The 16,764-nt window shown below is 36.4% G+C and overlaps 1 protein-coding gene across 1 annotated transcript; it reads left to right on the top strand.

Annotated features, from left to right (window-relative positions):
- Positions 1–896: 896 nt before the first annotated feature.
- Positions 897–5,431, top strand: LOC118071082 (uncharacterized). The gene is made up of 4 exons (XM_035090038.1): positions 897–972; positions 1,161–1,357; positions 1,442–3,967; positions 4,109–5,431. Exons 1-4 carry the CDS (start codon positions 897–899, stop codon positions 5,429–5,431), a joined length of 4,122 nt encoding a protein of 1,373 aa, XP_034945929.1.
- The last annotated feature ends 11,333 nt before the right edge of the window (positions 5,432–16,764 follow it).

Below are 16,764 nucleotides of genomic sequence, written 5' to 3'. Positions count from 1 at the left end.
CGAACAACTCTGGTGTATACTGTGAATGTTGCTATTCACTGTTTTTTTAAAACTATGTTATTTGGTGAAAAAATAACCATTAGACAACTCATAAGTGTACAAACAATTATGGTACAGTCAACTCAACTATATGTAGTGATTATTAACTTCTATTGAGTATGTTAAGTGTTATTGTTGAATAAAAACTATAAAACCCAAGCAATTCAGTGTTAATAAACTATTTTTAGGAACCTTCTAGCATCCAACCTTTTGTTCTTATTCTGCTCTCAATTCATACAGTCCACTAGTTTTCAGTTTGCTCATTCGGCCGACTCGAAGTCAGAACATTTGGTCCTTCGAGCCGGATAAGAACGGCTTGGATGCATATCGAACAATTCTAGAAGGTTCTAGGGCTTCATAATTTTGTGAATATTTTGTGAAATGCTCTGTATAAAGTGCTTGGAATTTAGTTAGACTCAAATAACTTTCAGTGTCAGTGTGTAAACAACCTTACAGACAAAAGGTGTTTACGCATTCCAGTGCCCAGTGACACTCATCTGTATTATTGTGAGACAGTGGTGCTCATCTCACAACTTAAACAATTTCTTGAGACGCTTGGCGCGCAGTTTGGTTGTGTGAGAGTCAAGATAACCTTGACGCAGTCAACTCACGTGTATATAAACATAGTTCGGTAATTATTGTAGTGTCCTTAGTGTAAGTTTAGTCACCTAAAATTATTATTAAGAGCTCGTAGACTCAGTTAATTAATTTGTGTGATTCTTTTGGTGTTGAGACTTTCTTGAAAGCCCACCATTGGTATCAAGGTGACAGCAGACAACTCTAGCATCAGTTTTTGTGCATTTTTTTTTGTGATAAGAGTAATTATAGTGACATTAGACAACTCATTTAAGTAAATCATGGCAGATAAACGTGTAATTTCTCCTGCCAAGTCGGACTTCATAGATGTAGCTGACGACAACGACTCAATAGAGGGTATGGCCCAGGCCAAGAACCGCAGCCAACTCAACCAGGTTAACAGCCATCAACCTCCCAGCAGTGAGGTGATGATGTGCCATTTCCACAGCCGACTCCAGATCACACCCATTCATCTAAGCAGACTTCTCACCAGGTAACTCATCTTCATAGTCAACTCTCTGCAGTCAACTCTAATTATGTTTTAGTCAATTCTCCAAGTGGTGGTGTGATCACTCAACATGCAGACAACTCAACGATTAATGGTTATGAATCATGTCAATCGATATGTGCTGACAGGAGTAAAGAATGCTTCTCTGATGACTCGACGGAAAGGATGACCTTAGCACATAAGGTTTCGGCCTCAGGAGGGTTGAGGGTCCTGGAAGAAGAGTCAGAAGGTCTCGTTTGATCTCCTACAGCTGAAGAAAAGAGTTAAACTCACACTAGTCAAATCTCAGACGACTCACATGATTCAACAATCACCAAGAACACTACAGACAACTCAGATATCCATGGAAGACTCTCTTCAGCACTCAGGGCAGCAGAAGATCCATGCACTAACGAGTCTCCAGTTCAATCAGACAGCTCAGCAGTCTTACTCGCCACAGCCAATGCAGTATTACTTTCAGACTACTCTCAGCTTCCAGTAAGACTCCTGATAGACTCAGGGTCTGAGCTGACGTTCATCTCATCAAGTGTGGTAAAGACTTGTCATCTCCAACGTCGTCCATCAGTAATATCAGTGCTGGGAATTGGTAACGAACCAGCTGTACAAACTAGAGGAGTGACAGCAGTGACACTTAGATCAACTCACACACAGGAGCAAGTTACAATTAATGCTCATATTCTCAAATGTGTCACTGGTACTTTACCAACCAGACAACTCAAGGAACTCAACTGGTCAGCTCTCAACTCTCTGCAACTTGCTGATCCAGACTACTCAACTCCAAGACCCATTGACATCTTAATAGGAGCAGATTGTTATGGTCTGATTGTGAAAGCGGGCATCAAACAATGTACGCAGTCATCTCTAATAGCCCAAGAGTCCATCTTTGGATGGATGCTCATTGGAATGCCACAACAGACAAGATGCTCAACTGTGAGAACTCATCACGCAGCAAGGGTCAACTCATACCAGCAAGTATCTGATCTCTTGACAAAATTCTGGGTTCAAGAAGAAGTTCCAGAGACTTCAGCCAGCCAACTCAGCCCAGATGATCAATCTTGTGAAGATCATTATGTTACGACTCATTCAAGAGATCAAGATGGGAGATATATTGTGAGAATACCACTCAAAGCATCACCATCTCTTCTAGGCAACTCATCCGCGAGAGCTCATCAGTGTTTACTACACATGATCAGACGACTCACAAAGAATGACTCATATGCACAACTCTATCACAACTTTATGCAAGAATACGAGTCACTGAACCACATGACACGAGCCAAGGCAAGTCCAGTCAACTCTCCAGTGTATTATTTGCCTCATCATGGTGTCTTAAGAGAAGACAGTGTTACTACAAAGCTTAGGGTAGTATTTAATGGCTCTAGTCCATCTTCTAGTGGTCTATCAGTGAACGATATTCAACATACTGGTGCCAAAGTCCAGAAAGACATTGCAGACGTACTCATTTGGATCAGGCAGCATAAATTTGTGTTTACATCAGACATCACAAAGATGTACAGGCAAATCAAAGTCCACCAAGATGATTGGGATCTCCAGAGAATCCTGTGGGTGGACGAGCACTCCAAGATAATCCCATATCAACTCACAACGGTCACGTATGGTACCAGGTCAGCCCCATTTCTGGCTGTTCGTACAATGATCCAGCTAGTAAAGGATGAAGGTCATAAGTTCCCTCTAGCTGTTGATCCACTACTAAAAGGAAGATATGTGGACGATATTTTTGGAGGTGCTGACACCGTGAGTCAACTGATAGACATCTCAACCCAAGTCAGACAACTCTGCATGGCAGGTGGCTTCCCGTTAGCGAAATGGCACAGCAACTCACTTCAATTCCTTCAATCAATTACAGACAACTCACCAGAAGAGCAGATCCACTCATTTGAGAGCAGCAAAACGAAATTACTTGGGCTCTCGTGGATTCCAGCGAACGACTCATTTAAGTTCAACTCAAAACCTCCTCGTGAGAAGTCCAAGCTCACAAAGAGAATAATTTTATCAGAAACAGCACAACTCTACGATCCACTTGGATTTCTAGCACCCTTCATTGTCAGAGCAAAGATGTTGCTACAAGAAATCTGGCTAGATAAACTTTCCTGGGATGACCAAGCCCCAGATCACATTATCACCAAGTGGAACAGCTTCAGATCAGAACTCTCACATGTTTCAGACCTCTCAATTCCACGATGGTTACGGATTACTCAGAAATCGACCGTGGAACTTCATGGTTTTTCAGACGCCTCACAAGCAGCTATGGCAGCTGTTGTTTACATACGGGCTACTCATCCAGATCATGGAACTTGTTCAACTATAGTCTGCTCAAAGTCTAAGGTTGCTCCATTGAAGAAGATGTCTATTCCCAGACTCGAACTCACCGCAGCATTGCTGCTTGCCAGACTAATTACTTATGTAAGGACCAACTTAGACATTCAGCCAACTCAACTCGTATGTTGGACAGACTCCTCAGTGACTTTGACCTGGATTCAGTCTCACTCATCCCGTTGGAAGGAGTTTGTGAGAAACAGAGTGTCAGCAATTCAAGATCTCACTCCAATCAGCGTTTGGAGGTTTGTACCTGGCAAACAAAATCCAGCGGATTGTGCTTCTCGAGGTATCAGCATATCCCAGCTTCGGAAGCACCCCCTGTGGTGGACAGGACCACAGTGGTTAACAGCAGACGAATCATTATGGCCAACTCAATCATCAGTGTACGATTCAAAAGCTCAGCAGGAAGAGCGGCCCGGGCTCACTTTACTTACTCAGACAATTCAACATGATTATCATTGGGATATGATATACAGACATTCTCGGCTAATCAAATTGCTCAGAGTGACTGCAATTTGCTTCAGATTTAGCCAACTCCTCAGACGAGTACCGCAGTCATCTCTCACCTTCCCTCTCACGCCACAAGAATTAGAGAGAGCAAGGATTTTTTAGATAAAGGCAACTCAAGAATCGTACTTCTCACAGGAAATCAAACAGATCAACTCAAATTCACTGCCCGTCTCACACCCCCTCGCACGATTGACAGCATTTATTGACACTCAAGGAGTCATACGTGTTGGAGGGAGGTTAGCAAATGCTAGCTTGGACCAAGAAGCAAAGCATCCTGCAATCCTACCACAGAAAACTCATCTTTCCAGACTAATCATTGCAGATGCTCATGAAAGAACATTGCACGGTGGGACGCAGGCAACTCTGAACCTCATACGATCATCGTACTGGATCATTGGCGGACGACTCCCAGTACGATCCTATATTTATCATTGTATGAAATGTGCTCGTTTACGTGGCGAACGAGCGAAGCAGTTAATGGGTCAATTGCCGTTATCAAGAATCACTCCAGCCCGACCATTTGCCGTCTGTGGTGTGGATTACGCTGGTCTCATCACGCTAAAGACTTGGAAAGGCAGAGGCGCCAAAACATCTAAGGGTTGGATGTGCATTTTTGTGTGCTTCGTTACTTCTGCGCTTCATGTAGAAATTGTAACAGATTATTCAGCAGACTCATTTATTGCAGCGTTCAGAAGGTTCACTGGACGTCGAGGTGTCTGCAGAACTCTCCACAGTGATTGTGGCACCACATTTCAAGGCGCAGACACGCTCATCAGACAACTCTTCAAGCAGGGGACTCAACAGTTCAGTCAACTCGCAGCTGTATTTGCAAAGGATGGAACTGATTGGAAGTTTAATCCACCAGCTGCACCACATATGGGAGGAAAATGGGAAGCTGCAGTCAAATCAGTAAAGTTCCATCTTAACAGAACGATAGGCGACTCACTCTTTACATATGAAGAGCTTTCCACACTGCTTGTCCAGATTGAAGCAGTCCTTAACTCCAGACCACTCGAACCTCTCTCAGCCGACTCTACAGACATCTCAGCATTGACTCCAGCACACTTCTTGGTTGGTGAACCGCTAGTAACATTACCAGAGCCTTCACTAGAAGATGTGCCAATGCCACGCTTGTCCAGGTGGCAATTTATTCAGCAGCGACTCCAATCGTTTTGGTCAACGTGGTCAAAACAATACCTTCAGCAGCAACTCGCCATTTCCAAGTGGAAACACCCCGCTCACAACATCACAGTCGGCTCACTTGTACTACTCACTGACGAGAGGTTCCCACCAACGAAGTGGCCTCTCGCCAGAGTGATTGAGGTGTTCCCAGGATCAGACGGACTCATCAGAACAGTCAAACTCAGGACAGCAACAGCAGAACTCGTCAGACCACTCACAAAACTAGTCATCTTACCATACACTCCACCAGCAGAAGATCAGCAAAGGCGTTGCTGATGGTGGGACAATGTTCTGACTTGGAGGGGCCCAAGTCAGTTAGTCAGGAATAATCAAAATTTCGTAATGCTGGACTTGTCCACCGGCGCTCCAGTCAACTCACTGGACCAATCATCGGGAAGTATTTCCCTCATGGCCCAGAAGGCAACTCTACGGCCCTAGTGACGCCAACAAGCACGCGGTAGAGCACTTGTGGCGTCAGTTAGCTCCAGGCAAATCACGCAGTCATCTCTGTACAATAGTTCGCAGTCGAATCGCAGATTTTTCAGTCAGCTCACCTTTTGTAGTTACAAGTACGGTCAAATAGACTCAGACAACTCTCACGAAGATACGTGAATCATCAAATTACTCTCATCAGTGCCAGTGGTCCAGTACATTCAGTTTGTAGTGCCTTTGGGCGCGAAGCTGAACTGGCGTCGACGCCATAGTGCCTCACGGACATTCACCTATACATCGCTCCCCCGAACAACTCTGGTGTATACTGTGAATGTTGCTATTCACTGTTTTTTTAAAACTATGTTATTTGGTGAAAAAATAACCATTAGACAACTCATAAGTGTACAAACAATTATGGTACAGTCAACTCAACTATATGTAGTGATTATTAACTTCTATTGAGTATGTTAAGTGTTATTGTTGAATAAAAACTATAAAACCCAAGCAATTCAGTGTTAATAAACTATTTTTAGGAACCTTCTAGCATCCAACCTTTTGTTCTTATTCTGCTCTCAATTCATACAGTCCACTAGTTTTCAGTTTGCTCATTCGGCCGACTCGAAGTCAGAACAGTATTAGAACTAAATATATATAGATAATAGAACTAGTAAAAAAAAGTCAATTCAACTATTTGAAAGATACTGTTTTATCTTCATTAATGTAGTTCATCTAACCTATTACTTATTCGTTGCTTCAACTAATATGGAATGGTTATGAAGACCAAGGATCTCCAGTTCATCAAACTGTATTAACATAGTTGTAGAAACTCATATTTTATATACAATACACCTATTTATAAATGATTATCATAATTATTTTAAATAGTTGTCGTAACTAATTATTTTGATCTCTGTTAACTATATATTTCTCATTACATTAACTATTCTGTTATAGTTGCTACAATAATAAATTTATATTTACGATAACTCTTATACGCCTAGTTATGTCAACTATTTTTTTATAGTTGTCACAACTAGATAAGCTGAAGTTGATGAATTTTCAACTGTTTTCCTTTAGTTGCTGCAATTATAATTTGATATTTCCGATAACTCATATATGCCAAGTTGTATCAACTATTTTTTGGTAGTTGTCACTACTCGGACTTTTTATTTACAGTAGCTTTTATGTCTCTAGTTAATTCAACTATTTCCTTATAGTTGCTACAATAATAGATTTATATTTACGATAACTCTTATACGTCTAGTTAAGTCAACCATTTTTTTAAAGTTGCAACAACTATAACTATCAACCATTTTCAACAAGTTGTCACAACTCTTTTACCCAAAGCTGATGAATTTTCAACTATTTAAAAATAGTTGAGGTAACTATTAATTTCTCTGGGTGTATTATATGCTGTTAATACACACTTTCTGTTGAAAGTTATCAAAAAATTATAAAAATTAGTAAGTCCTTTTTGCAGTGTAATCGAATCAACTCGTGTACCATCGAATAATAAACATCCGTTGTGTATAGTAAGTCATTGACAGCCGAAGCAATTTCAGAAATGCGATGAAGTGGATTATTATAAGTTAAGAATGAAGAAAAATCTGGTAGATCAAAACATTTTGCTGCAATCCGAAGGTTTTCTCCATTTTTCCCAAAATCGGATGTTTCCAAATCGAAGTAGACTACAGCTATTGAGTCATTTTCAAATGAAGCAATGTTTGCAATATTAATTTCATTTTCCTTATTTATAAGTCCCATGTTAGACTCATAAATTACTCCTTCAGATTTTTCTTTCCTGTGACGAAGCTGAGTTTTTCTGGCTTCAATAATAGGGGACGTTTTTTTAATTCAGGTTCTTTCACTCTTAAACTTCGCTGTTGAGCTGTTCTAGTGGCCTTCTCTATATGTTTAGATGTATTTTTACCAAGAGACATATTTAATCATCTAGCGATTTCTCCAATATACTCTTCTCCAATATTTTTCTGGCAGACTGAATAAGCATATCGAAGAGAAGCAGATTCAGATGTACTATAGCATCGCGATTTTGGTGCCTTACTTGCCATAGTGGCATTCAAGCTTTCATTAGTTTGACTTGAAGCAACAGCTATAAACTTATGTGCATTGTCAGCAAATCTTTGAAATAAAACTCTTAAATCATTGAGTAATGATTCACTATGAAGACCTTCTCCAATAACACGATGTTTATAATTAACTGGATTCTAATGTTATTGACACCAATCTCCACAATTTGAGTGATTATTGAAACAATGTTCTAGTATATTGCGGATCGAAGATACCATTTCCGAGAGGCAACCTTGATTTTGTGCTAATGAATTTGTGAAGCAACGGTGAAGATACTGTATCGTATCTTTTGTCAACTCTTTGTGACGAGGTTTCAATTCATATAGTTCATTAGTTACACCTTTACTAGTATGATTTTTATCCGAGAATTTTATAACTTCGTGATTACTGTTATAACGTACTGCAGCAATAGTTGAGCAGTAGTCATCACCAATAAATACACCTAATTCCATATTACATTCTTTTAATATCGAACGATTAGCAGTAATATCAATTGCAGCTGCAGGCTCTATTGCCTTTGCGCTGCCTACAAAATTTAACCGACAATCATGATCTTTACGAGGATGTCTAAGATCACATTTCCTACATTTTCGTTGTTTCACGACCAATCAAGGATCCAAATCCATTAAGACCATCATAACTCTCACCGGTTTCTCTAGTACTCCAACCTAAATCCCAAGAACCAGCACACCGAAGAATGAATTATTTATCACTATTATTGTTAGCATCCGATACTATGAATCCCGATTTTAAATGGTCAGGTCTGTAGAAATAGAAGAAGAGTGACGGTTAATGATGAAAATATACCTACCCAAGATAACATATAGTCAATACTACAAATTTGTATTATTTAAGAGTATATTTTATTGAAATAATCACTTGTATATAATATAATATGCTTGCATGATTTCTTAAAAATATGTTTGGTGTAAATATTTGAAATTTATTTCACAATTAATTAAATAAAAATTTACTTATTATATATACAATTACAAAATATAAATCAGTTATTTCCAATAAAATATACAAAAATTGGAAGATGAAGTGCATAAAGAATGCACTTTGAGTAAATATTTTGAACCTATATTGTCATCAAGTGACAAAATATGTCTATATATTGTATATACAATGATTGAATATGAATTTACATAAATTAAATAGATAAAGATATATGTGAATATGATAAAAATTGACATAATTGTAAAAATAATTTCGCCGGCTACACCAACTTCTCTCTCATGAGTTTCAAATACTTTGGAGCTGACATGATATATCCATAGCCGCGAAAAATTTATTTACTTGTATGTTACCCATTCCAGTGTGGAGAGCACCTGCAAATTTAATTATTGAATAGATTCAATAATAATATAGAATATATATAATTAGAAAATAGTTCATAAACATATAATACTAACCATTTGCCATTTTCGTATTTAATATAAATATTCGTAATGTTCTTTTTTCGTAGTTGACGTATGTACCTTATCTGAAAATATCTTGTTCATTGTTAAACATTTTCGGCATTTAATGTTAAAAATTGTAGCAATGCCTTTTGCTTTTGTACTAATTGTGTCTTCCATTGATAAAATTTCTTCACAATCAGAACAGAACAAATTCTTAGATAATTCTCTCATGTGAAAGATACGGCGTCTATTGATACAGTTAGCGAGGTTAGGAATTGATTCATCACGTATTTTTTTTCCTTAGATTTTTGCTTACTTCTGCTAAACGAACACGATTCAAGTACACTTTTTCAGTCACTCTTTTCCCTTTTCACATATATGATTTTTTTCTTTCATTTATTTTCAACTGATTATAAACTTTTCTCTCTCGAACATCTGTATGAATTTATCCATGTAAATGACACTGCCGTCGTAAAAAACTACACACGTAAAAAAGACGTACGTGAAGATAGCTAAATATCAGAAACTTCAGAGTGCTAACTTTACAAAGAAGCAACGTTGCACGATCTAATTAGTAAATTTAGTCATAATAAAAATTCAATTTCTACATATAATTTATTGTTATTGACTTGATTATTCTTTTTTTGTAATTTTTAGAACATTTTCTTGTTATTCAAGAAGTTTAATAGATGAATATAATCATAAATACAAAAGTATGCATTTTATTATCTAAGAGTGGTAGTTACTACTCAAGAACTAATTCTCGTAAAGAATATTTCTTATTTAAATGATATTTATCGATTTTAACAGTGATAAATTGATGATACAAGTAATATTTATTTAATATTTAATATCCTACAACTTTTTTTTAGAAACAATCGACGATTATCTATATTTTAAAATATTTTGTAATCATAAACTTTCGATTTAGACGGTACGGGGGCAACTTCTTTAACTAAATTATTTAAGTTGAGTTTATTACATTTTAAATTATTATTCTAAGCTCTGTGGATAGTACACAGAGCTTCCATTTTGCCGTTCGGGGTTCAATTCCGTTTTGAATCACATTTTTTTTTATTTTACCTTTGTCTTCGTAAAAAATATTAATATAATATGTAAATAAAAGCAAAGTTATTTTTATTCATCATGACTTTCACTTTTTCTCTTATTTATTCAACGGATTTTTATTTAAAATCACACAGTTCTTCAAATTCTTGGAAGACTATATACGAAAACGTTACATTGTTAAAGTCTCAATGTTTACGTTTTGTTTACAGTATCTTTCTCTTCCGTTCTTTATCGTCAATAGTTTTTTGTTTAACCGTTGAAATATCCCCCAAACCGTCTTTGACTATGGTTGAGAAAAGAACTACGAATTATAAAGTGACGTTTTTGCTAAAAAAAGTTGTTCAGTTGTAACAAATCGTAATAATTATTAACGATTTATGCATAAATTTAATAATGATTGAAACTGCCAGTGTTTGTGTTTATAAAGGATGCAAATTGACTTTTTGCAAAGTAAAAAATAAATGAAAAACCTTTAAAACATTCTTAAATTTTTTTGATTGATGATCACCCTCATTTTTCGACCTTTAGTAAAGGAATCATTTGTTAGAAATAAATAAAAAAAAATTTGCTTCTTACCATACCTCTGTATGTTTTTAATGAAAATTTTGGGGAAGACAATAAACTATTTTTTTCAATGTTTAATTTATAACATTAAAACATAAATCGTAGAACTGCCAAACCATTTATGTGCAAACCAATTCTTACATGTGCAAAATAATGATTAATGATTTTTTAAATGAACACATAACAAATTATTATTGCCAGAAATAATAATTAGATGTACATATTGATTTTGGCAAATCGATTTCTAGAGGAAAAAAAAAATTGTTGTTATAATCGATGCACAAATCAATTTTAAGGTCATCTAGCGAAAAAAAAAATCAAACAAATGCACATTGAGATTTAGGCAAGTGCACTGACAATACAGAATCTGTAAGAAGACTACAAAATATTCTAAATTGTTTTCATCGATAATCACTCCTGTTTCTCAACTCTCATTGGGTGATTAATTCGTAAACAATAGAAAAAATGCAAATTCTTTTCTTATAAAATCTGTAGAGAGTGAAAAATATTCTAAAATTATTTTGATGCAAAATCACCCCTATTTATTGATAAAATAAACAATTTGTTTGATTGTTTAAATGCACGACAGACATTAGATAAAAGTCCGTATCGTGCGAGATTGTGAGGTTCTCGTCCTTTTGTGGAAATCTTTTTGGAAGAATCGACGCAATGGCTCGCGAATTTGTCTCCTCTAAGTAATGCCCTAGCTCCTCGAACTTTTATAAATTTTTTTCTACAGTTTCAAGTATTCTTGAACTTTGGAAGGAACTACACGCATATTCTTATAGTTATTTATCAGTAGTCCAGTAGCAGTGCAATTTTATTAGCGAATTTAACCTCCCATTTTGAACCGAGGTGATTTTTATGTAATCTTGCACAAAGATTCTGAAAAAACTATTCGCAGGCAAAAAAATGTACGTGTCATTGAGTATTTTTGTTATAAACAATTTTTTCCCTCTAAAGTCTGCAAATTTTTATTCGATCATTCAGAAATCGATCTCGAAACGATTTTTTAGCATGAGATTAACAAAATCTAAAAAAAATTTCGAAAGGGTCTTTAATTGACAATAAATAATTTAGCACACATGAAAAAAAATGATTGAATTTTGCGATATTATGCTAAGAAATCGTTTTGAGATCGATTGGAAAGAATTCTGTAATACCGACAAATTGGCATGATAACTGTAAAATAGTTAGCACGATTTTTTTCATTTTTTGAAATTGAATATCCCAAAAAATAGCCGAAAAAAAAGAAAAGTGAGGTAACAGAAATCTTCGTTAGACAGTAAAGAACAAAAAATATCCTATGATGTATCGTTGATTTCTGCATGACTGCAAAGTTATTATTAGTGTAGAAGCAATGTGAACTTATCGTGCATTAATTATAAAATAAGAATAAATATTTTTTGGCTATATATATTATATATAAGGAGAGTATTTGTGTCCTGTCTACCTGTCACTTGTCTATCGTCGACAGGTAAAAATGTACAGTGCTGCGAAGGCGCGCTGGAAATCAACTATTTTGGGCACTCCGGCAGAATATGCCGTTGAGAGCTTTTTTAATTAACATTTGAAAAAAAAATATTTCCAGTATCCTAAAAAATCTGAAAAAATTCTGGAATGTTCGGAATCGTTTTCTGAACTTTTTCCAATTGAAATTAAAAAAAACATCAATTTTTCGTTTTTTTATAATTTCCGAAACATCTGTTTTTTTTAAATTTTTTTCGTGAACTTTGCACCCTTATATATTTTCGTTTATAAGCACATTTTATAGCCAATTTGGGGGCACCTGGGATTTTTCCCGCTCCATAAAACGGCTATCTCAGTTTTTTGAAAAAATTTTTGTTAATACCGTAAAACATCGAAATGTTTTGGATTCTTTCATTTTTCTTTCTTTATTGCGCCGCTATTGGACTATAACTGCAAATTTGCAGCAAGATCCTTTAAAAAAAACCTTTTAAAAAATTTATTTGGACAATGGCGTCATTCGTTAGGATGCAATAATAATTCATCCGCAAAGCAGTTGATGATCTGTGCGCACTATTTAATGTTCATTCGCGTAAATAATCCACCACCAAACGCCGATTGTGAGGATAATGCGGCTTATTTAATGCTTGGAACAGAAGATATGATTAAAGATAATAATAGTAATACTGTAAGCAATGATAGTAATTGTATTATTAATAATAGTACGTAAGTAAATAAAGTTTTTCCGCCCGATGGAACAAATCGAGGTTTCTTTCGTGACGTCATGAACTTAACGGTCGAACGTATACCATTTGAATAGCTGTTCAAAGTGTCGTTCCCCAGTCATTCCTCAGAAATATTGTCAGCTTGATTAAAAATATCGATGCTCAAGAAAAAATCACATATCTTGCAGCTATTTTTCATTTAATTTTGTAATTTGGCAAAAAATTCCTTCATCTACCTTTTACCCGTTACGTAATCAAAACATGCTGAATTACCATATATTTTGTGGCTACTCGAGTAATGATAGTTGGTCAATATCGTGTTCATACAAGTACAATATCGGTGTCGTGCAGATATTTGAGATACATAAATCAGCACTTAGGTTGCAGTTTTTTTTTGTATCATGTAAAGAGCTAGTACCTACTCTAATGTACTATACTCTACAAAATATGAAAGTAAAATTGCATATTTGGGTTGATAAGTTCAATAAACTTGTTGGTTTTTTTTAATAAATAGCTTTATAGCATTGACAGCAGATGTTTCTTAGATTTATAATAAAAACTCACACAAGAAATAAACGTACAAGACGTGACACGATGATGTAAATCAATTTGCAGAATATCAGAAAGACGGAACTAACCTGCCTAGACTGTACAATTAATTTATACTGATTAAATGATAAAATATGAATAAATTTTACAATTTTGAATTAACCTTTTTTGTTTTTTCTCCATGGCTTCATTACAGGTTACAAAGTTAATTTATTATAGATTCAAGTAACTAACAATGAAAAATTAACGATTAATGATATCATTAATATTCTATAATGTTAAATTAGGTATTAGGTCATATTAAATTCAAGTAATTAGGTAGGATTATTTATAATTTTAATTTTTCTTTTCTTGGGTATTATTCATTATTTAGAAATGTTTTTCTTTACACTTCTTTACACAGGTTCCTTTGTCCCACAAATTATCTTGGTTATCGGAATTCATATTTCAAAGCGACTTAAGTAACTAAAAACTATGATAATTTTGGAGTACTGTCAAGGATCACTGACAAATGACGACTGTATGAGCATATTTTCTACACATTGATCCAGTTCGTCAACTTAGACCAGATAGTATATTAGAGAAAGACATAAACAGGAGAATGAGTTTTTAATTTCATTTTCACCATGTGGACCAATAATCTGAGATTATTTATGTTACTTTCAAATTCCCTTGTCGGCTAACAAGGCTGATGGAGTATTAAGAAATGAGGCAGTAGCTTTGTCCTTACAAAATAAAGTATCAAGAATAATTGAATAATAAAATGAAAGAATATATGTTAAGTGAAGTATACTTCAAAAATGTAAAAATTCATTTAATTTTATACATTTGTCAATGATGAAATAAAATTTGTTTGATTGCACTTAAAAATCTAATTTTTACAACCTTTCCTTTAAAATAAGGTTTATGCCTTCATTTACTTGTGCAAAATAAATTATTAAGAATAATAAAATAGAATTATATAAGTTTAATAAAACATACTTCAAAAATATTAGCGTTATAAACTTTCTGAAAATTTACATTTCACGCGTCTTCGCAACAGCGCAACCTGGTAAAAAAGATAGGTAACAATTACAGCCACTAGATTGGTAACACTTACCAGCAAAATTCTTTAAAATCTAATCAAATTTTTAAAAATTTAAATTTACCCACTAAAATAGCAGCACTGCTTGGATCGGTAAAAATTACCAACTAATGATAGAGGCTGTGCCATCTAGCGGGAAAATCGGCAACGATCGACTCGAGTGGTAAGTGACCGGCCGGTAAAACAGAGCTGTCCTCAGATGGTAATTTAGCATGAACAACAATAGCACAGACACAAACTTCGATCTGTTTTGTCGGGTGGGGAAACTTTGCTTACTTATTTACTGATGACGATAAAGAAAATAATAAAAATGATAATATTATCTGGGGATATTACTACCTTCGGCACTCTTATAAGATAGACGAGACTCTAATGCTGCCCTATGATCCCGGTGAAATTGAGTCAGTCGTTGAGAACGGGAGAGCGAAAATTTTTCGGAATTACCCGCTCTCTACGCCTTAACGCGTTGAACACAATAAGCTAGATATTACTCTCTTCGACCATGCCACCATGCACGTATATTACATTGAGTTCTTAGCCCCGGCTGAGACGGATATGCGTGCGAAAGAAAAGAGTAAACAGGAACACGAACTGGAGGACACCTGTTTCACCGTAACATCTGGTGAAACGAGAGTGTCTACCAGAGCAGTGCTATTCAGAAGAGGCGTATACCAGGGAGATACCCATAATTATGAGCTCTAGAGATGAGGTTGAATCAGTTAGAAGATAAGAAACTTAATTGCTAATAATAATGCTAACAACAATAATAATAATAATGAATCCTCTCTTCTTATCCATCTTACTGCTGCCATTAACTGTCACTCTACGCCGAACGCCTGGATATAAATTCGGACGAGTCTCCGATCGTGCACACGAAATCACACATCTATTCTATATGGATAACTTGAAAGTGTACGCAGCAAGTCCTGAGAGACTCCAAGCAGCCCTATGGGCTGTGTCCGAGTATATTAGAGCAATCGGCATGGAGTTTGGATTAGACAAGTGTGCAGTAGCCCACTTAGTGGAAAGAAGATCGCCGAACTGAAGTGATATTGTCGAGCTTACAGATGGGTGCATCATAAAACATTTGGATGCTGGAGAGTCATACCGATATCTTGGATAGGCACAATCTTCTTTACAGAACGTGTCTGTCATCAAAGATACTCTCCGCAGGGAGTACAATCGGCGACTTAAGAGAATATGGGGCTCTGAATTTTCAGGCCCTAACAAAGTCAGAGCCACAAACATGCTCGCTGTCCTTGTCTTGCTATACTCATTCGAAGCTCTTAAATAGATCCGAACAGAGCTTAAAGATCCGGACATTATCACGAGGAAAGCGATGACATTACATCAAAGTTATCACTCGCGATCTTCTGTCCAACGCCTATGCTCAAGTACGTAAATAGCTTCAAACTATTGGGAAGGGATACGTTCCTATATAAAGCAGCATATCAGGCAGCGCAGACATCGGCTTAGTTTTCGACCCTAGCAGCTTGGACGGTCTGAGGCTTTTGCAATTGACCAGAGGGCAGCGAAAGGTCGATATAGAAACAACCGAGGGTATAAAGGTGGTCCCCTCTTGGTGGGTATACCTGGAAACTCTGCCCTTTACATAGCGTGACAGAGGCTAAGAGCCACCATCACCACTACCTCCCTATATGTCCACAATTAAGGCTTTGCCTTGGTGTGGAGTCCTTTTCAGGCGCGTGTGTGTGTGTGAGAGAGAGAGAGTGAGGAAATGTGTCTTAAAGGAGCGAATGTAAGGATGAAGGAATGGCAAAATGCAAAAATTACAAAGCTACCAAGTATCATGGCAGAAATGGTAAAGATAAATTAATTGATTAATTAATTAATTTCTTGCCATATTGCTGGACCGATCAAGTAAGACAAGAACAAATATCAAAACACGCGGAGATTGAAAACTAAAGCAGGGTAGTGAGGTTCTCTTGAGACACGGACGATCTGCTCCTACTCCCGGAGGGTTCTGAGCTGCATGGTTGTCATGTGGTAGGTCTCTTAAGAAAGCATGTTGATATTGAGTTCTTAATAACCCAAGCCACAGTCGTCGGCCAGTGCGGGGTGTGAGGATTTAGTCCACGGGGGTAGTTAGAGAATCGCACGCAGACCGCTTTTCGGGAACCTGTCCTTCTCCCGAAAATATTGTATGACGATATTGCGAAGGTTATTCCACCTTTCATATTTGATTGGTCGTGAACGAGGATTCACCCT

This window comes from Chelonus insularis, unplaced genomic scaffold, assembly GCF_013357705.1.
Source record: "Chelonus insularis isolate UGA/USDA-ARS -01 unplaced genomic scaffold, ASM1335770v1 contig_71_pilon, whole genome shotgun sequence".
Classification (NCBI taxonomy): Eukaryota; Metazoa; Arthropoda; class Insecta; order Hymenoptera; family Braconidae; genus Chelonus; species Chelonus insularis.
Note: the sequence above shows the minus strand (reverse complement) of the source record. Positions and strands in the feature narration are given on the sequence as shown.

What these genes read in the sequence shown, in the direction of transcription:
- LOC118071082 (XM_035090038.1), top strand. Translation starts at nt 897, where the DNA reads ATGGCAGATAAACGTGTAATTTCTCCTGCCAAGTCGGACTTCATAGAT. An exon ending in CGACAACGACTCAATAGAGG is followed by an intron (nt 973 to 1,160) that starts GTATGGCCCAGG and finishes ATTATGTTTTAG; the next exon opens with TCAATTCTCCAAGTGGTGGT. An exon ending in GGCTAATCAAATTGCTCAGA is followed by an intron (nt 3,968 to 4,108) that starts GTGACTGCAATT and finishes TACTTCTCACAG; the next exon opens with GAAATCAAACAGATCAACTC.